This window comes from Agelaius phoeniceus, chromosome 5 (assembly GCF_051311805.1).
Source record: "Agelaius phoeniceus isolate bAgePho1 chromosome 5, bAgePho1.hap1, whole genome shotgun sequence".
Taxonomy (NCBI): Eukaryota; Metazoa; Chordata; class Aves; order Passeriformes; family Icteridae; genus Agelaius; species Agelaius phoeniceus.
Window position 1 is genome coordinate 18,371,607 of NC_135269.1, and position 21,008 is coordinate 18,392,614.

At 43.9% G+C, this 21,008-nt stretch overlaps 1 protein-coding gene across 1 annotated transcript; it reads left to right on the plus strand.

Moving 5' to 3' along the window:
* The first annotated feature begins 236 nt into the window (after nt 1-236).
* On the plus strand, nt 237-20,777 carry CD9 (CD9 molecule). Its single transcript, XM_054631622.2, has 8 exons — nt 237-408; nt 10,585-10,684; nt 13,499-13,596; nt 15,208-15,282; nt 16,249-16,341; nt 16,830-16,919; nt 18,511-18,594; nt 19,327-20,777. The coding sequence occupies exons 1-8, from the start codon at nt 343-345 to the stop codon at nt 19,390-19,392; spliced, it is 672 nt and encodes a 223-aa protein (XP_054487597.1). The 5' UTR covers nt 237-342; the 3' UTR covers nt 19,393-20,777.
* The last annotated feature ends 231 nt before the right edge of the window (nt 20,778-21,008 follow it).

Here is a 21,008-nt window from a genome sequence, read left to right on the forward strand (position 1 = left end):
CCAGAGCTCCAAGAGTGTTTGGGCAACGCTCCAGGCACAGGGTGGGATTGCTGGGGCGGCGCCGTGCAGGGCAGGTAGCAGGATTCTGAAATTCCTCGTGCTGCCCCTCCGTGCCGGGACACTCCAAACCCCAAGGATGGCCGTGCCCGGCCCCGTGAGGCGCTGCTGGAGCGCTGGGAGCCCGCCCGGCCTGGGGCGGAGCAGGGCGGCCGCAGGTGCGGGGCGGGGCCGGGGGCGGCCCCGGGGGCGAAAGGGGGGAGTCCCCGAGCACCCGGGCAGGGCCGCATTTGAGGAGCGGCGTCGGAGCTCGGGAGCCTGGTTACTGTGTCTATAGCCGCCACCATGCCCGTCAAAGGAGGCACCAAGTGCATCAAGTACCTTCTCTTCGGCTTCAACTTCATCTTCTGGGTAAGGCTCCCTGGGCTGTGTCCCCCGCGCTGCCCGGCGGGGAGCCCGCGGGACGGGGATGGAGGGGAGGGGAGGGGAAGCGCTGGGAGCCGCATTTTGTTAGCTTTTCTGATGCCTGGTTTTGGCTGTTTTCTCCACTAGCTGCCCCTCCCCCCCACCCCCCCCAGAAGGAGAGAGGCGTGTGCCCGGGCGCTCACCGCTTTATTTTTCACGTTTTTGGGGTTTATCGTCAGGCGGGCAGGGGGTGTTGGGTTTGTGGATAGCCCGCCCCCACTGAGCATCCCCCAGCACTTCACACAATCCTCGCCCTAAAACTCTGCGTAGGTCGGGTTCCCTGCTGGCTTTCCCGGTGCTGGGGCTGTGCCCGGGGTGAGCCGGTTCCTTGCAAGCCTGTGGTTGTCGTGTGTGTGAACTCCTCGTGTTGGTGGGAGCTGTGGCTTCCCTTCGGGTTTAATCTGTCGGAGCAGACCGGCACCCCTTGAGATCACGTCTCCGGTGTGCTCACTGGCCCTACTACGCCTTGTTGGATAGGCGCCATGAGAAAGTATGGCTGAGCCGAGAGGTTTGGGCTGTCCTCCAGCACTCGGGGCGTGGGCACCTGGATTTAGCGCTGGCTCATGCATAGAAAAGTACTATGGGAGCTGTTTGTGTGCCTGATGGATAGGAGCAAAGTGTATGGTTCAAAAAGCTGGGTTTTCTCTGGGCTGTTTGCCACGGTGGAGGAGTGCGTGTGTGACTGTGATGTGGCGGTATGAAGTTGGAGTGGCGGGAAGGAGCCGCGTCTGGAGTTAGTCGCAGCGCTGCCCGTGGGACAGTGGAAGTTGCCATGTTAATGGGTAAAGTGCTCGGGATGTCTCGATGTCGAAATGGGTTGCAGCAGAGTTGAGAATACACAGCTGGGTTCTAGTTGAGGAACGTTGTGCAGAACTTGACCCAGGAAAGCTATGTTGCCACTCGGGACTCGCCGGACCGTGAGCAGGGCTGTCGCATTTGCAGGGTTAGAGCTGATCAAAAGGAAAAGCCTAATAAAGCACTGCCTGAAAGTTATAGTGAGAGAGTTTCTAAACTTCTTGTTAAAAGAGACTGAAGTACTCATGGTTTGCCTTGTGCTTGTTTTGTTTGTTTATTTCAAAGCTACAGACTTTCTGCAGAGTATTTTATGGGACAAAAATTCTTGTGACAACAGCATTGCCTCAAAGAAGCTCCTAACCTGAGCTTCACCACCTTGTTGTCTGCAGATAGGCTAAGAATAGGGAGAGGAGTTTTGTTTAGCTGGGGATGTACCTGTTGCTTGGGAGTGTCATGGTTATAAAGTGCTGAGGCTCCTACCTTTAGGGGTGCTCATGAGTACAGAATTGTACTGATGACAGAGTGGATGGAAGAGTGGTGCTGCTGTCCAGAGGAGATGAGAGATGATGGCTTTTCAAGTTGGCTTCTTGAGGCTGGCAGTATCAAGCTAGGATGTGGGAAAGAGAAGAGGAAGAAAAAAGAATTAAAGGGAGACAAATATATGCATTTTGGAGATCCCAGTAAGTGCCTGGAGGCCCCAAGAGGCAGTGAAATGCAAGCAGCTTGGCTCAGCCAGAGATAAATGTGTTTGACCAGCTGGAGTGGTCCTTGGCTCAGGCGGGCCACCACATGTCATTGTGGCCTGCTGAAAACAGTTGGAGGGGCGTTTAGGGGGTACAGTGTTAGCAAACCTTGTGTCATCTATGGAGAAATAAAGTAGCTGGGTCTTGGGTTATTCCACACTGAACAGCATAAAAAGAAAAGTGTTCTGGGTCTGCCAGCATTAAAAGGCAAGAACCACCCTAATAAGAAAACAGGTTCGAATGGTTTTTTAATGGCTTTGCCGATGTGAAAAGTCTGTGAAGTAATGGAAGTATGTTGACAAAATTTGCTGTGTCCAAGTGCAATTCTGTACCTCCTTTTTTTTTGAAATAAGTTGCCTCAAAAATATAGGTCAGGAATTTCAGGTCTGCACCAAACCTGCAGATGGCTGTGGATGCCGCATTAGGTGGAATGTATTTGCTTCCATCAAGGCTTGAACAAGGGTAAGAGGAAGCAAAAGGCTCATACAGTTTGGTAAAGGAAGTTACTGAAATAAAAAGAGAAACCCTCAAAGTTGAAGCTGTATCCAAAGGAAGGAAATAAAAGTTCATAAATGCTGGTGAGCCTAATAAAATAACAGTAACATTAGCCAAAGGAAAGCTTTAGGAGTTATTTGCAAAAGCAAACCTAAGTAACATACCCCTCTTCAGACACATGATGAAAAGGGAGTTTCTCAGGGAGTCCTTCCAGGCAGTAATAGCTCCAGGTATAAAAGTTTTGGGAGCCAAGTTCGGCAGGACTTTTTTTACTGGGGAAGCCTTTGACATAACCTGTCTTTGACTCTGAATTCTGCACAGGCTTGAACTGACCTCTTGATGCAAAGGAGGTGGAACAAGAGGAGCAGCAAATGTTTGATTAACAATTCCCGAAAGTCACAAAACACTTCAGAACTCTTAAGTGAGTTGTGATTAGGTAACTCCCCTCACCATCCCTTCTCTGTGCTGGAGGGCTGGAATGCAGTGAATTGGAGGCTGGGCTTTTGCTTTATGGTAGTCTGGGATACCCAGAGAGTAGCACATATGGAGTATCTGGAAAGAGCCAAGGAGAAGATTCTTTAAAAGCTGGTGTACATGTATAGGAGGGACATTGGCTACTGCACGGGGAAGTCAGACTTCATGAAGCTGCTGCCTCGGAGCCTTTAAAAGCCTGAATGCTGGAGAAGGCAAGGACTGGTTGGTGTTGGTTCACTTGTTCAATGTCATCTGGAAATCTCAGGCCTCTTGTGAAAACCAGGCAGTCCTGGAGTAAGATCCTGGCAAGAATGAGATGGCTGTTGGAGTGGAGGCAGGGCTGTGGTGAGATGCAGCTCTGCTGTTGCAGAGAGAAGTAGTGCTGGTACAAACTCTGTGATGGTCAGTATAGCCCCACCTCATCTGGAGGAGCACAGGGGGTGCTGGCTGGCATCCATTGTACAGGGTGATGGAGGTGATGGCTGCCTGCTGACACAGCAGGGTGTTTGACACAGCACGCTGAGACTCTCTCCAAAGTCAGGCATCAGGTAATTCCCATGGGAGGCACCAGCAGAAAGCTGCCTGGAGATAGGAATTAAATGATTCAGGGGCAGCTGCTGCCATGGAGCAGTGAAGCCTTGGGAGAAAAGAATCTATAATGGCTTTACAAAAGCACCAGGTGAGTGCTCAGTGTCAACAGAGGGAAACCAGCTTCAGAAATGAAGGACTGAGAGAAAATGGAATATGGTGTGTAAAACTCACAAAATCTATGGCATCCTGGTGTCCCACAGTGCTGCAGGCTGCTCTAGTCATCTGCCTGTCTTGAGAGGATCATAGTGGAACTTGGTAATGTTTGGGAAAGAAAGAGGAGGGTTTCTGTCATCAGCAACTCTTATCTTCAGCATGGAAATGTGCTAGAGATCCTTAGAATCATGATTGTCCAGGCAGTAGGTAGGGCTTGACTGTATTGAAAGAGGCAGTGAGCAAGAGCTGTGGAATATTTAGCCAGGAAAGAGGACCTTTTCAGAAGAAAAGTGGGTACAGTGGTGATACCTTCTCCTTAGCAGATGATGACAAATAGGTTGGTCAAGGGATAACTGGCTAATCACAGAATGAATTAGGTTAGAAAACACCTTTAAGATAATCTAGTCCAACCTGCTAACGTGGAGTTCAGCAGCCGTTTGTTAATTTTTCTTCTCTCAAGGTGCTGTGTCTTGGCATAAGTGCTCGACATGTAGCCCAGGAGGTTGGTCCTGGGAAATGCTACCTTCTGTCCTGTTCTCTTAACCCTTCCTGAGGATCTTGTGTTTGATTAATCTGATGGCCTTTCTCCAGCCAGGAAGGCTGGATACTAACGTGGTATTATCTGAAACGTTTGGGGCTTCAGAGTTTGGCTTAAAACATGCTTGTGGCCCTAATGGAAGGAAGGGGACACTTTTGGATGTTTGCACCAAGTCCAGTTAAGCATGGATCTGTAAGTTTTGGGGTTCATTCCCCTCTCTGAGGTGTAGGAAGTAGGGATGGCTGTGTTTTCTCTTGGGATGGAGTACTGCAGCAGGCACCAGGCTCCTTGCTGCTATTGCGCTGTTCTTTCTGGGGCTGATGTTCTCCCACATAGGTTTGCAGATGGCTCTGCTGTCTTGGCATGGCTAGTGCTGGCCCTGGCATCCCTGACAGTCTGCCTTCTAATAATACAAGTTTTGGGGCTGTTTGAGGGTGTGGGAGGGAGGTGTCAACAAAATTTTGAACTAATTTTTTTTTTCCACCGGGCTGGCTTGAGCTTGGCAAGAAGTCAATGGACACAACACATTTTGTTCCTTAAACCTGAGCAGTGGAGGTGTCTTAGCAGAGTTGGACCAACCTTAGTGTGAGCAATGCTGGATTGCCTTGAGTTGTGTAATGAGTGACTGCCTTTAGCTGTGCTCCTTTAGCTCCCTGGGTTTGCTCAGGCTTGTTGGTCCTGGTCATGAAGTCTTTTCCTAGGCAAACTGTGGGCTTCTGAGCAACTTGGATCACACAGGCAAGTGCCTGCCTGTTCTCCCACTGGCTTCCTGCTGCTGAACAAAAGCAAGGCCTTGCGTTAAATTTCAATGCTGGGTTTTCTCCTTGTAGATTTTGTGGAATCTGCTGCTAATATTTATGGTTTCATGTATTTTAGGCAAGCAAGTGTTGTAGCACAGAGGCAGAGTTCATGTTGAAGTTTTGAGCAGTCATTTTCTTGCTCCTTTCCAATATTGGGCAGTTCTCTTGTCCTGACTTTCCACTCTCCGGAGTGCCGTGTTTTATGAATAAATGCATTTTTGTGTGATAGTAGCTGCTAAAGTAAGATGAGCAGAATTAGGCCTGGAGTGCCCTTTTCCTTCTGTAGCTTCTGTGACTTTGTTCTGAGCCATAATCTCAGCTGCTTTTGTGCACCAAGAACAGCAATTCAGAGGGTCTTTCCTCCTCCAGCAGAGGATTTGCAGGATGGGCAGGGAAATATGCATGTGTCTGTTAGTATGTATATATGCAGGCACATATGAAAAACTCAGAAATTAGTTGCTTTTGCTTTCTGTAATGAACTGATGCAGTTGCTGGGTTCAGTGTGAGAATCTAATGCTGCTTGGGCTCAGCTCAGTGTATATTGACTCTGGTAAGTTCTGTGAGGTCAGGAATGGAGTTTGGAGTTTGTTGCCTTGAGAAATCTGATGTGAAGCTACTTAGAGTTCCACCAGTTCTGGCTCCTATTTGTAATTCTAATTGCAAATATAGTAGACTAGCCTCTGAATAGGAACTTGTATGAAATGGGCACTAGTCTTGGCAGTGATTCAGGAATTTTGTAATGCTTCTCGTACTGTACTGGAGCACCATTTTATTGCAAAAGGTGCTGTGGCATTAACATAGGCCACAACATTTTTGAAACTTGCTAAGCAGAAAGAAAATACTTCCTTTCCAATCCACTATTTTCCAAACTAGTTTGAAAATAGCTGCAGTTTCTTGTATAACTGCAAGCCCACATAGCAGAAGTGTTAGGGGAGCTGTTTCAAAACTCTGAAAACCTGTGCTGTTGTGGATAACACTAATTCTGTAATTGAGGGTTTAGAGTGGCATCGAGCCTCACTTGTAGTTACTGTTTATGGGGTTTTATTTATGGAGTACTAGCCAGTAAAAGGATAGAAATGGTTCATTACTACTCATAATGTTCTCAATTTCTTTGGCTGTACTTTGCACCGTTATAGATCTAGTTCTGGCTTTCTTAGTCAGTCTAAAACAGTGAGAAGTAAATTCTTATGCAATCAGATTTTTAGCTAAAAGTTCAAGTGTTTATGAAGTGAAGGTGGTGACTTTTTAATGCCTTCTTGTCACATCCGGGTGTAAACCTAAATATGGAACAGTAGTGTTGAGCCTGACATACCTTCTTACTTCAAGAAAAAGTGTTCTGTTAGATACCATACTTAGCTGACAACACTGAAAGTAGTATTTCTTTTTGACTGATTTCTTTATTTTCACATAATGACATACCTTCTTCTGCTGGAGGTAATGCCATAAGCTTGGTAGAAGTTGTATGTAAACTTGGCCTAAAGGTGTCAAAAATGGAAAAATGGCAAAACCCACTTGCTTCCCTTCGCCGCTTCCCTTCGCCGCTTCCCGCTTCCCTTCGCCCCTTCACCGCTTGCCTTCGCCCCTTCACCGCTTGCCTTCGCCGCTTCCCGCTTGCCTTCGCCGCTTCCTTCCTTCTTTTGCCCCTTCTTTTCCTCTTTCCCCCCCACATTGTGCTGCTATGGGATGTGTTAACACAAATGGTGTTTTGGGGTTTTTTTTTTGTTTAAAACTCAAGTTTTTAACACATGTTTATGACATTGTCATTAAATCTAAGGGTATCCTGTGCAAGCCTTCTGCTGGGGGGCCGTATCTGCAAAACCTCAGGAGTCAGAGCGGGGCAGAAATCCTCTGGGAATTGTTTGGTAGTGTTCAGTGCTGTGGCACACTCCAAACTCATGCTCAGTTTAGCCAGGAATGATGAGGGGAGGAAGGCAGAGTGTTCTGTGGCTGCTGCCTCCAGGATACACAGGTTTTCTCATCTCAAGTGTATCCTGACTGGTTCAGGTCCTTTCTCAATTATCTCTTCTCACAGGGAAGGCTGGGACACACCCTTTGATTTACCCAGAGGCCAAGCAAGGGGGATGCCCCAGAGTAGTGGAATGGATGAGAGGAGGGAAGTCCTGCACAGAAGGCTCACTAGGGAACGTGCAGGGCTATGTCAGTAAGGAAGATGGACCAAAAAAGCTGGTTTTCCTGTTGCAACAGGCAGAAAGCTGTATGCAGGAGTGAGCTTTAGGAGCAAAGGGGGTGTGTTTGCATGTAATGAAAAAAAAAAAACAACCTGACAAGCTTCCACAGGGGTAGGAGAGGAGTGGCCAGGTAGTTTTATCATTGTTGCAGCCGTGGAACATCCAAGCAGAGCAGGAAGGAGCTGGGAGTAGTGGTTAGCGAAAACAAGGAAGCCTGGTTTGCTGGAGCGGGGAAGTCAGTAGTGTAATTGTGCCAGGACATGCCATTACTGGAAGATCACTGCCACAAACTTCTCCAAAACAGCGAGTGAGCAGTATCCCTTTAACTTCACATTTTGGCCAGATTGGGGAAAAAACCCAACTCTGTCTTCTGAGCTCTTTTTGCTGTAGTTGTCACTATAAAAACATACTACTTACCTGTCTGATAAGCACACGAACCTACTCTCTTCTTTGTGTGTGTGAAACCAGACAAAATTGATTACTTTCAGGAATACAGTGTTGTTCTTTTCCTACTAAATTTCTCTTTCAGCGCAGGATAGAGCTACTTAGAAATGCACAGTATTGCTCAACTCCTGTGACAAAATAGATCTGTTAGATGGGGAATCCCCTTGGATTACCAAACAAAAACCCAGCAATTAGATTATCTGGTGATCTGCTTCCACGCAGCCGAGGTTGGGGGCTTTGCACCCCTTTCCCAGGAAGGAAAAACACAGCTCCCAAACCATCCCAGCACAGATCCCATCTTGCTGGCATAGTGTGGGTGAGCAGGGAGGTGACAGTGCCTCAGCCTCTAGTGTGCCACACTGGCCAGCGGTGCTGGCAAGTGCCCGTGGGGCTGTGCTTTTCTCTTCCTCAGAGGCTGGTGTTGCTGTGTCCTCGTTTCTCCCTTGTTTTGATGGAAACTTGAAGCTTCAAGTTTCTTGCCTTCTGCTCCAAAACTGCCTTTTTTTTAGTTCAGTGGTCAGTCTGAGTAGGAAGAGCACAATCTGAGAACATAAGTCTCCTTTCCTTAAGAAACTGAGACAGAAAGTCTCTTATTCTTGCATGAAGAAGCTGCATTTTATTTCTAATCCACCATGCAGAGAATTATCAATCTGTTTAATTCTACCCCTTTTTTTAGTGCTGTGCAGCAGTTCACTGGCATAAAGTGTTATCACTGTTCTGTGATCCCGTAAGTCTCAGGTCTCCTTGGCACATTCTTAATCTTTCTGTGATTAAGTGACTGCTTTTTCAAGGAGAAAACATGCCATGTACCTATGTGTGGTGGTGGGGAAGAGTTAAAATTGTGTTTTGAAAGGAGCTATATTAGGTACATTATCTCTGCCCAATGTGAACAGACGAGTTTTTTTTTCTGGAGGGCATTAACTGAACCTTCTGCTTTGCTTGGAATTTTAAGACTATCTGCATGGCTACATTATGGTTTAAGAGTTTCTTTAGTTTTACAGTCCTTTTCTGTGCCCTGCTCCATTTGCAGAGCTCTCTATTCAAGCACTTGTCAAGCTGTAAATAAATTTGGTAGGTGAGAAGAGCTGGGTATTCAGGCTTGTGGCCTCACAATTTAGGAGTTCCTAGCAAAACCAGCAGAGGCTCTAGGCTTCTTCTAATGATGGGGGGATCTGGATCTGCTATAAAAGCCGACAGCTGCTGGACGACCAAGAAAGGGAGCCTCAAGCAGAGTGTTACTAAATACTGGGTGACTTAACAGCAGTCTCAAAGAGTTCTTTCCATCACTAAGCCTTTCTGATGTTTGAACTGAAGCACTGGGGTGAGATGAGGGTGGCAGAAGCTTTTTGAAGTGATGCTGCAGCCAGGAGGGCAGCAACCCTTCTCTCTGCACCTCCCCTTTGCACCTCTCCCTCCCCTTGGGGTACAGCTGTGGCACAAGAAATTGAAATAATGATGCTGTTGTGGCATTCTGTGTTGTACAAAGGTGCTCCAGCATAACTTAATCATATTGTCAGGGTAGCCCTAGCAAGGCAAGCAGGAGGTATGTGCAGGTGTGCCTTTGGAGTAAGCACCAGAAACACCAACAAAGGCCTTTTGCTTAGGTCTGGAATCCTTCAGGTGGGTTTGGCTCTTTGAGTTGTGTGTTACTTGATCTGTTTTCCCAGTTACAGCCCTGCAGCTCCTCTTGGAGGCAGGCCTGGCACTTGGGTTCCTGCTGTACAGGAAAAGCTGGTTTAGGAAAGCTGGGGCTGCCTGTGAGCAGGAACTCTTCCACAGCAGGGAGAAGGGGCTTTTGGGCTCCCACCTCTCAGGTGGGCTTGGTGTGGAAGGGTTGTCATATTCTTGGGTGCTCACCAAGGGAGCACTGCCCATATTCCCACTAAAAATTGCCATTATTAAACAATTCCCAGTTTCTTAGAGGTAAATCAGGAATGTTGTTTCTTTCCGCAAGGGCCTTGTTGGGATTTTATTTTTGCTTTTGATGTGTGTTTTTAATAGTTCAGTGGTCTTCAAAGGAAGAGCTGAGAAGCACACTCCAGCTTTATACTTTGTCCTGGTTTCTTCATTTTTTTACATGCAAGAAAACCCCATTTCTTTTCTTTTTAAAGGAGGATTCAGTCTCTTCCAGGCAAACTGTTGCCATTGGCCTTACCAGAGTGCCATGCCCTCTTTCTTGCAACACTTCCTGTGGCTTTTGCCAGATGTTTCATCCAGAGTGACTTGCTGCAAACACAGGCACCAATATTAAGAGGAACCTGAAGGCATACAGGCAGACATGATAATGAAATAAAACTAAATATTAACTAAAATTCTATTGTATTGCTCCCGATCAGCAACATTCTACTGCTGCAGCTGGTATTTTCTTATTCCTGTCAGTGTGGTCACTTAATGGGTTGGTTTTATCATGTTTGGCAAGAATGGCACTCTTCTTTAACTCCCTTCCATGGTAGACTGAACTCTCAGCAGTCTGTTTAATACACTAAAACTTCCGGCTGGCCTTACAAGGCACTTTTCCTTGTAATACACTTGCTCTTCAGTATGAAGCTTTAAGGTCACTAAGCCATGCAATGTCTGCATCCACCCAGAATAAAACAATGTGTGTAAGGATCAGTGAAAATACTGACACTTGGCTAAACCATGGATATTTTCAGAAAGGAACAAGAATGGCATTGATCTCCTGTGGCATTGGAGTTTATATTATGTAAATGCCTCTGTCAACAAGGTGCCTCATGTCTGGGACTTTGTTCATGCGTTGGTATCCCCATCCTTTTATGCTTGTCCTTTGTTACCATCTCTTAAATAAAAGCTGTATCCTGTGTTTGTTTCTGATTTTGTTACTAATGCAAGGCCGGGTGAATTAGTTGGTATCATTTAACAAGCCTTCCTTGTTCTTACAGCTTGCAGGAACAGCAGTGCTTGCAATTGGACTATGGCTTCACTTTGATTCACAGACCAAAAGCGTCTTTGAACTGGAATCTGACACAAAGTTTTACACAGGTGAGCTGGGGGATCACTCAGGGGATAGGTCACACTTTTGTGTCCTGATTTCCAGGCTGCTCAGAAACCTTGGCTTTTCTTAAAGGGTAAAAAGGCAAAACAGCCCTAAACACCCCAAGAGCAGCTTCCCTTGGCTGGTGTTGGGGGCAGCTTCCCCTGTGAGCTCTTGTGCAGACAGCAGTGCTGCCGTGTGAGTGGTTTCTTGGCTCTTCAGCCTTTTTCCCACAGTAGTTTGTCTCTGTTGCTGTCAGTAAACATTTTGTAATCCCAGGGGCTCCTGGAGGACACAGAGGATGTTTTTTCCTGATGCTCATCACCATATGCATCAGCAAAGTTTCATGCTAAACTGAGTAATTAATATTTTTTTCTCCAGAGTGACCAACCTGAGCTACCCAAAACACAATTCCTGTTGCCTCATCTCTCAGAAGGAGCACTGATAAGAAATGTCAGGCTTAATCCCTTAATCACTGTTGTCGAACTCTTAAAACCCCACATCTCCTAATTCATCCTGAACTGAATGCACAAACATCTTGGTACATATGAGAATTATTCCAGCCAGTGTGGATCAATGTAGCTTTAGCTGTACTATGTGGAAGGCATTTGTAAGGTCGTTAATTAGGGGACACACACATTTTTAGTTTGTTAATGTCATGGGAATTCCTAAATGAACTGGATTTTATCTGAACTTTGATTTTGGTCTCTACAGTTGCTTTTAAGCTTGGGCAGGGGAACACACATAACTTGGTTATTGTCACCTGTAGGTGCTCAGACCCTTGGAGCACCTCTGCTATGAGGAAAGGCTGAGAGAATTGGGATTGGTCAGCCTGGGGAACAGAAGGCTTTGGAGGTAACCTAACTGTGGCCTTTCAGTACCTGAAGGGGAGCCCACAGGAAAGATGGAAATCTAAACTTGGCTGTTAAGCTGAATATTTAACAAGTCTTATTTTGGGTCATCTAAAACAATTCTTTCATCTCCTAAAACATAAAAGTTTTCTGATGTGATGCTTAAGCTACTGGCTGGATGCAGCCAGTGGAACCTGCTTGAAATCTTCGTAGGTTGAACTGAGTTTTAAAAAGAAGCTCAATAGGAATTTCTGCTTTAACATAATTTTCTGAGAGTAGTTACTGACTGCAGTAAGTTACAAAGCAAGTTACCTCAAAGGCTTTCTGTACAACTCAGTCTGGAATAAGTGTTACTGATGGACTCTTTTTCTTGTTTTTCAAAATGGAAAAAGGTTAAGCTGAGGTTTAAAAGTCCATATTGGAATTTCCTCCTGATAAGAAATGTCAGGCTTAATCCCTTACAAATGCTGCATCAAGGAGCTGTTTATTTTGGCAGCTGATCTTATTGGTTTGCGTCTAGAATATATAATTTGCAAAAGCTTACATCTAGCTCCCTTTAATTAGTATTGAACTGGTTTTATGTCCCTGTTGATAGAAGTGTCCTGCTTGTTCCACGTGCTTTGTGCTGATTCTTTGATGCTTCACCACCCCTCTAATATTCTTTGCCATCCTTTGGGAGTTTTCTTGCTCACCACATCTTGGTGTGGTCTCCAGCTCACAGCTATTATGATTAGGCTGGTTGTTCCCAAGTTCAGGAGCCAGAGGATTTGGCATAAATGGAGCCTTATACTTCAGAAATGCTTATTCTTTCTGCTTCAACATACTCACTACCTTATTTCTGGGCAGAATAGTTTACAAGCTCTGACAGTTTTTATAATCTGAAGAATTATAAAATCATCTGCTTCAAGACTTTGCAGTTGTTGATAAATCATTCTTTCAGTTGTTTCTAATTCCAGTTGTCTCTATCTTCACCTGAGAAGAAGTTGATAAGTCTTGGCTCTGAGCCTGTTGTAAAAAGTGTCTTACAGGTTGTATTAGATGGATTTATCCTGCCCATTTTCTAAAGCTTGTGAGTTTGTGTGCAGTAGGGATACACATTAATTGTGTCAAAATGAAGGTTTTATATATCAATTTTTATTTATCAGATGCATTTGCTTTGAAAATTAGGCACACCCCCTTTTTCTTTTTTTCTTTTTTTCTTTTTTTCTTTTTTTCTTTTTTTCTTTTTTTCTTTTTTTCTTTTTTTCTTTTTTTCTTTTTTTCTTTTTTTCTTTTTTTCTTTTTTTCTTTTTTCTTTTTTTCTTTTTTTCTTTTTTTCTTTTTTTCTTTTTTTCTTTTTTTCTTTTTTTCTTTTTTTCTTTTTTCTTTTTTCTTTTTTTTTTTCTTTTTTTCTTTTTTCTTTTTTCTTTTTTTCTTTTTTCTTTTTTTCTTTTTTCTTTTTTTCTTTTTTTCTTTTTTTCTTTTTTCTTTTTTCTTTTTTTCTTTTTTCTTTTTTCTTTTTTCTTTTTTCTTTTTTCTTTTTTCTTTTTTCTTTTTTTCTTTTTTTCTTTTTTTCTTTTTTTTCTTTTTTTTCTTTTTTTTCTTTTTTTCTTTTTTTCTTTTTTTTCTTTTTTTTCTTTTTTCTTTTTTTTTCTTTTTTCTTTTTTTCTTTTTTTTCTTTTTTCTTTTTTCTTTTTTTCTTTTTTTCTTTTTTTTCTTTTTTTTCTTTTTTCTTTTTTTCTTTTTTTCTTTTTTTCTTTTTTTCTTTTTTTTCTTTTTTTTCTTTTTTTTCTTTTTTTCTTCTTCTGCTCTTCTTCTGCTCCTCCTCTTCTTTTTCCCTTCTCCTCCCTTTTTTTTTTTTACTTGAAACACCTCAGTAAAGCAGCTTAAACCTTGGCAAAAGCTACCAATGCTGTCTGTGGAGCAATTAATTTCATACCTTGCTGCTGAGGTCTCAATTGACCTGCACATCTTTGTTTTTCTCCTCCCTAGGTGTTTACATCCTTATTGGAGCTGGTGCCCTTATGATGCTGGTTGGTTTCTTGGGATGCTGTGGTGCATCACAGGAATCTCAGTGTATGCTTGGCCTGGTAAGTGCTCAGGGTAATACTTAAATTTTTGAGCAACATGATGAGAAATGAAGGAAAATATTACTGTGTAATTCAAGGGCAGCAGATTGTGGACCCAGAACAATCAGAGTGTTTAAACTCATGGTCACCTACGTAATACTAAACTGTTAAATATAGTTCTAATTTCTGGCCTGAAATCCAGATGCTCCTGCTGCATTTGAACAGAGGATGATATCAAGAGGCTGGATGTGTCTGACATACACTGAAGTGTCAAGGCTGGGAGTGTCATGAACACAACGAAAATATTGATAAGAGCAGTGCTATCATTGCTAGGCAGTTCATCCTGGACTCTGAATGTGGTGCAATCTTTAATCTCTGATACCAAAACTGTGGTATTTGGTGCTTGAAACAGCAAGGCTCTACTGTTCATTATCACAGGATGAGCTCTTCTAGTTGACAGCTGCTCTGCAAGCCAATTACTGGAGAGCAAGTTCATTGTTTTCAGACTGGGGGTGGGCAGTAGAGCTTACTGGGTTAGTGCACATCTGTATGCTTGCAAAACTAGTCATCCAAATAACCAGAAGACTTAGTTAATAAAAGTCAACTACTATATGTAAAGGCTGCTCTCCTGGGGTGTTCGGGTCCAATCCAGCAAGCTCTGACCCTTGGCCCCTCAGAGCCTTTACAAGGACAAAAGTAAAAGACTGGAGGCGTTCTTCTCCTTGGGACCAAAGTCCTGTTTCATTCCTTGATAGGAGTCACCTCAGGATGCAGGTGACCTCCCAGGAGAAAAAGAGGCTTGGGGATCTCCTCCCAAGAAATTTTAAGCTCAAGGGAAGGGGGTGGAGGAAGGGGGCCACAGCCAATGCGATACAAGTGAGGAAGGGGTGAGGGGAGGAGTACACCTGGAACAAACCATTTCCTTACCACTGGGGTTTGGGGGGGGGGGCACGGAATGGGACAAACCATGTGATCAGTGCAAAAACAGCAGCTAGATAAACTATTTACTATTTAGTGCAATACAGCAACTATAGCCACTGAAAGAACAATTCCCCTTCTATGTCACAGAAGAACCTAAATTCACTTATTTGTTGCAAAATTATACCTCTAGCCCTTTCTAATTCTGAGTATCTCTTTAAAGTGCTCCTAAATTATAGTGGTGTTTTGGGTCTGGTAGTCAATGAAAGACAGAAAACTTTCATTTGTGTTCTGTGGGATATACAACAAAATAATGATTAGTTCTCTGGGAGTTGGTGGCAAGCTAGGAATCAAGTAATGACTCCTAAAGCAACAGGAGTGACAAACCAGAGTAAAGAATTGGTGCCAACTGTTGTGATGTGTCTGAATGGCTCAGACAGCTTCCAAGTTGGAGTTAACAGATGATTGGCTTTAATTAACACTGATCAAAAAAAAGGGACTGGTGCTTGGAGAGCACTGCCAGACTTTCCAATGCTTCTGGGAAGAAGTGCTAACCCAGTCTCCTTTTTCCTGGTGTTACCAATGTCTCAGACCTCCAACTGCAACCTGGTTGAGTGACAGCTCCCACAAGTCTGGACAAACTTGCAGTGTACATGTGTGATGCTGGTTTGTGCTGCTCTGGCCTTCATGAATAATACGGTCTTTCTTTTCTAGTTCTTCTTCTTCCTTTTTGTGATTTTTGCCCTTGAAATTGCTGCTGGGATCTGGGGATTTTCAAATAAAGAAAAGGTAGGTTGCTTTTAAAAGTTGGGAGTGGTGGGATGCTGGAACAGGTTTCCCAGAGAATCTGTGGCTGTTCCATTCCTGGAAGTGTCCAAGGCCAGGTTGGCTGGGGCTCTGAGCAGCCTGGTCTAGTGGAAGGTGTCCCTGCCCATGGCAGAGGGGCAGGACTTAGGTGATCTTGAAAGTTCCTTTCTGACCCCAAACACTCCATGATTCTATGAATGTGCCTACAGTCAGCAATCTGCTGACATCTATACCAGTACAAGTCAAATCCTTATTACCCAGAGAATTTGGGGGAGAGGGGAAAAGGCTGATTCAAGCAAAACAACACAAAAAAAATCTAACTGTAATATTCAAAAATGAGTGTAGCAGGGAAGCCAGAGTCAAGAGGCTGTTGCCTGCTAGAGGTGCCTTCCAGAGAGTACCTGACTGAGTTGTGAGTTGAAGCAGGCTGGCTGGGAGGCTTTACCACTTCCAGAGAGGAGCTGGGTCATCTGACAGCTGAGTGTATCTGCACCTGAAGCATGACTGATATGGCCTCTCCCTCCCAAGCAGTCAAGATTCTGTCTTGTTTCAAAATCACATACTTAGTGACCAGGGTTGTTTTTCTGCTCACATTGTGTTATTCATTGGGGAAATATAGAAACTTTTGTGGTACAGTAGAATAGGGAATATTTTTGGGCAGTCAGTGGGCAAAGAGTTGGTTCTCTAGCTCCTCTTAGAAGGTCAGCGATTTGGAAGGGGAAGCAGTCTTACCTGTTTAGGTGTCGCTATTAAAGTGAGTGTACAGTTATTTCTCACCTGAAACAGGTGAGCCTTCCATCCACCCTCTGTTTGTACATGGCAGAAGAATGGGTGTTGTAGGCTACAGGAGTTTTGATGACTGACTTGCTGAAAGCAAGTTTTTCATAATTAATACAAGATATGACACTAACACACCATTAATAGACAACTCTTTTTGCTTTCCCTTAGATTATTGATGAGTTAAAGGAGTTCTACATGGACACCTACAGAAAGAGAACTCAGACAAGTGCCAGAGACACCCTGAAAGCATTTCAGTTCACTGTAAGTATATGGTTCTGCTTAACCTGGACAGTAATGCAGTAATGCAACTGCTCCTCACATGTTCTTCATCCTACCTAGTCCCCTGTACAAATTTTTTACCAGTTAGAAGAAACCAAAGATTGCAGAGATGATTTTGTGTAGTATAAATGAATTCAGGATGCTTTTTTTTTTTTTTTGTCTCTCTGCAGAACTAGTTCTTGTTTTTCTTGTTTTTTCTTGTTTTTCAGTTAGGGGTTCAGCCTTGTGTCTGTAAGGAGCACAGGCAGTTGCCAAAATGATTTTGTGTGTACTTAAAGAGATCTTCCTTTCAGAACCTTGTCCTTTAATTTAATAAAGGCTTGTTAAAATTAGGTTTATAGCAGTCATGTTGACAGGACTTGGTCTGTAATAAAAACTAATGTAAATTATTTCCCCTTTTTTTTTTTTTACCAGATTACTGAACAAAAAGATTGTTTAACCTGGGTCTCTTTCTATGTTTTCTGTTGTAGCTAAACTGCTGTGGCCTTACTGGAGCTGTGGAGCAGCAGTACATGGACACCTGTCCAGCAAAGACACTGTCTGAGTCATTCTCTATCAAGGTAAAGCTTGATGTAATTCATCATCAGCTCTGCTCAGTGGGTAGAGTGAGAAAGACACTTCAGGAAACCCTCCCAGTCTGTGGGAAAAGCCCATGCCAAACTGGTGTGTCCGTCTGTGTCTGTGATCAGACTGGTTGTGGAAAACAAATCCACTGTTACTGTGGAAAGAACAAGCAGGAAGTCTGACCTTGCTCAGGAAATGTGCGGTCTGTGTGTCACAGAATCACTGGTGGGGTGGGCAGTGGAAGATCAAAAGTTTGCCTAAAAAAACCCCTCACAGTGCCTTGAGAGCTCTCTTCTCAGTGCATCTTCCTGGTGCTTGCTCGGAGCTGTCAGCTCCCTCTTTGTTAGGGAGAAGTAGAGTCTGGGGTGGGAGCAAGTCTGAAGCTTCAGCAAGGTCAGGGAGGGGTAAGGCGTTGGTAGCCTGCTCAGGTGAGTTGGTGACTGTGAAGGCAATTCTGTAAATCAGGTTTCTCTGTTGGAGTACTGCTGCAGAGGTGCCTGTATACCACAAATAACAGGAGAAAACAGCTTTTGTAGTTTTTAACCACCTCTCTTCCTCTTTTCCTTACAAACATCCTGTGCTCTTGCTTTATGCTCCAAGACAGTTTGTATGAGTCTGTCTATGGTTCTTACCATGCAGGAATTCAGGTAATGACTTGGGTTTTTTCAATTTAATTGACAGTTCACATATCTGCCCACATGAGATTGTTCAGTCTGTATCTTTAGTCCTGTCCATGCAGTCTGAGTTGGAGTGTGTGGGAGTAGCTGAGACTGCACACAGGTTTTGTTTGTTTTTATTCTGCTGTGTGTTTTAGCTTCATCTTGTGATGCCCATTCCCAATTTTAGAAAAACAGTGGATAGATTACAAGATCAAAGAAATGTAATGGAGTGTACCTCTAAGAAGCAGTGCTGTGTTGGTATTCTGATTGAACTGACTCATTCTTACTAGTATATCCCTTTAATCTCAGATTCAGTCTTTCTTTCTAGACTGGATAAGGAACGGCAACAAAAAAGGTAGCTTTCAGCAGCTCACTGATGTTTGCTGCTGGAACAAGCAGGACAGAAGCTGGGATGAGACTTCAACCAGCTACCAGGCTCTTAAAGATTTATACCTCTGTAAAAGTGCCTTGTTCTTTTTACTGGCCAGCATGTGTCTGTTCTGGGAAAAGGACTATACTTTTTTTTTTTTTTTTTTTTTTTAGTCGCAAGGGTTTGTTCTGGCAACATTAAACTGGCTCCTCTATGAATTACAGTAGCAATTAGCAATATCAAGAGCAGCTTTAAATATCTTTTGATAAGGGATGAGCATCATCTGAAGTGCTGACAGCAATTAGTAACAAGCCAAGCCTGATAAACTGCATGTTCAGATTGAGAGGGGAATCCTGCTGTAGTCAAGGTGCTGTTAACAATTCTAAGGTACTTGAAGAGTAGATTTAAATTTTTCCACCAACTCGTGTGTGTAGGACCATCCCTGGCTCTCTTTAAGGATGTCACAGTAAAGGCCAGATCAAAGCAGCTTTTAAAAGATGAGTCTTCAAATTAACCTTGTGTGTGTAAAACACAAATGAGCCATCTGTTCCATTTCAGTCCTGCCCTGATGCCATTGATGACGTCTTCAAATCCAAATTCAACGTCATTGGAGCAGTTGGCCTTGGCATTGCTGTAATGATGGTGAGTTTCCAGATTATTTAGAGGGTGGTCAGAGGATACACAGAGCAGAAGTCTTGTAGAGCAGTGCCTGGCCCCACAGCTCACAAGGCCATTCCACTGAGGACAAGTCCCAGCAGGATCTGGGTGTGTGCTGCAGGGCCCTGAGGCAGTGCAGAAGCTGGGATGTCTCTGGCCTTCCTGCTTCTGCTTTGGATTAGGATCTGCCTCCTTGCACTTTCAGCAGTGGTGAAATCTTATCAGTGATGTGTGTATATATGGAGTGAAAATGTATTGGTCATGTTGCTGGCCCACATCTTTATCCTAATATCTGTTGGGGATTCTTCTTCTCTTTCCTTTATAACAATTACAGGCTCTGATAGAGGGCTGAAATAACAGGGCTGCTAAAAAACTTGCACTTTTGTTTGACCTCTCTGGAAAAAAGCACATGCTGGGATGATCAAAGCTTTCTTAGGAGATATGGCAGTGGTTTATAGCTGCTGGTGCTGTGCCAGGGCTTGAAGATCTTTGTGGGTCCCTTCCAACTTGACATATTCTGTGATCAGTTTTCAAGTACTGAGGTGAATGGGATTCCTGGGAATGAACTTTGGGGATTGGGGGGTGGGGAATGGCAGAGTAAAGTGTAAAAATACAGAATAAATGTGACCTCTGGGCTGTGAAGAGCAGCTTGTTCTCATGCTGATAAAAGCACATGCTTTGCTTTTCTGATTTCTAATCTGTTTGCTTTTTTTCCAGATTGTTGGCATGATATTCAGTATGGTTCTGTGCTGTGCCATCCGCAGGGAAAGAGAGATGGTCTAAGAGCTGCAAACTCAAGATTCCTGCACTATACAAATCCTCACCATTAACTTCCATGTTCTGAGAGCATTTCTAAAATGTTACATATTTGTTACCTCTTTAATGCTTTATTTGGTACTGATGTAGGTTCGCTTTTTATGTTACAGGTTAAAACGATAAAGGTTTATCTGACTCAAGACAAACATTGTACATAAAATATCTGACTTTCTTGAAACTTACATAATTTGGTTGTAATTTATGTGGAGACAATTTGATACTTAATAAAGAGTAAGATGTATTGTCTGTGGGGGAGAGGAAATGTTGCTATGTTGATTAATCCCACTGTTTGATGCATAGCAAGGAGTTGAAGTTGCATAACGTGTTAAGTGTTTGGGATAACACAGGAAAGCACTCCTATGCCAGTGCCCCATGTTGGACGGGAATGGGAGATGCTGTCAGAGCATGTCAGGGAAGGTGTGGTCATTCCTCTTTCCTTGGTGTGTGTGAATGAAAGCATGTCTTAAGTACATTCCTAAAATGTCACTGCTGTACCACTTTTTCTGTCACTTCCCTGGAGGGTGGCGAAGGCTGGCTGTCACACAGGTGATGCGTAGGCAGTGATAGCTGGATGCAGCCAGGCTGGGCTCTGCCTTGGGGGCCAGCTGGGCTTCCATGCCACAGTTGTCCCCTGACACCTGGCATGGCCTTGGGTCCTTGGCAGGACACATTGCCTAGTCTGTGCTCAGGATTTTTTCACTGGCTGGCTTCAGGCTTTGTTTCCCTAAAGCCAGTGAGGTGCAGTCTCAAGGGCTTACAACACGTGTGCCAAATCTCAGGTTTCCAAGTGGAATAAACATAAGTTGCATGAGCAGTTAAGTGAGTTAAGTGTCCAGCTCTGCAGTTGCAGAGTTGAGGCTGTCCTGTTTCAGTTTATGGGAGAGAACAGAGACACCAGTGTGGAACCCTTAGCCTAAAGAACTACCAAGTTGTCCAGCATTTCTACTCTTAAAAAGCTTTTAAGTGTTTTTTTTTGTCTCTAAAATATTTCCTGGTGGGGGCTACCTATGGGCTTACCAGCAGGTTGATGTGCTGTTACTGTACCTGGTGCTCGCTTACTGTACAATCTCATCTGTGTTCTTGGAAGCTTCTGGTCTCTGTCCTCTGGGTAATACAAATGTCTCTGAGTAGTCCTTGCTTGTTCCCCCTCTTTCTCCTGCAAGGAGGTTGGTATTTATTATGGGAAATACCAGAATTGGTGGGTGTCAGGCTCTGCTGATGCATGAATGTATTGTCACTTTTGTGTTACCCACTGTCACTTGTCTGAGGGAACCATACAGCTCTCCTCTGTAACACCTTGCACTGTTCTGTGTTCACAGGCCTTCTTGAAAAAAAAAAATCAAAAAAGTCAAGTGGTAATCATGCTTTTGTGTGTCTTGCAGAGACTGAAATTACTCCAGAAAGGAGTTATCTTAATTTCTTTTGTGGCTATATGTGACAGTCTGGAGGGGAAAATCTCTCATGGGAATTTGAGAGCAGCCATGTCCCCACTGAGTTCTTGCAGAACTGAGAAGTAGCATTTTTGTCAGCTGGGTAATTCTGGAGATGCAAATGAACCTGGCACCTGGAAGAGCTGGAGTGAA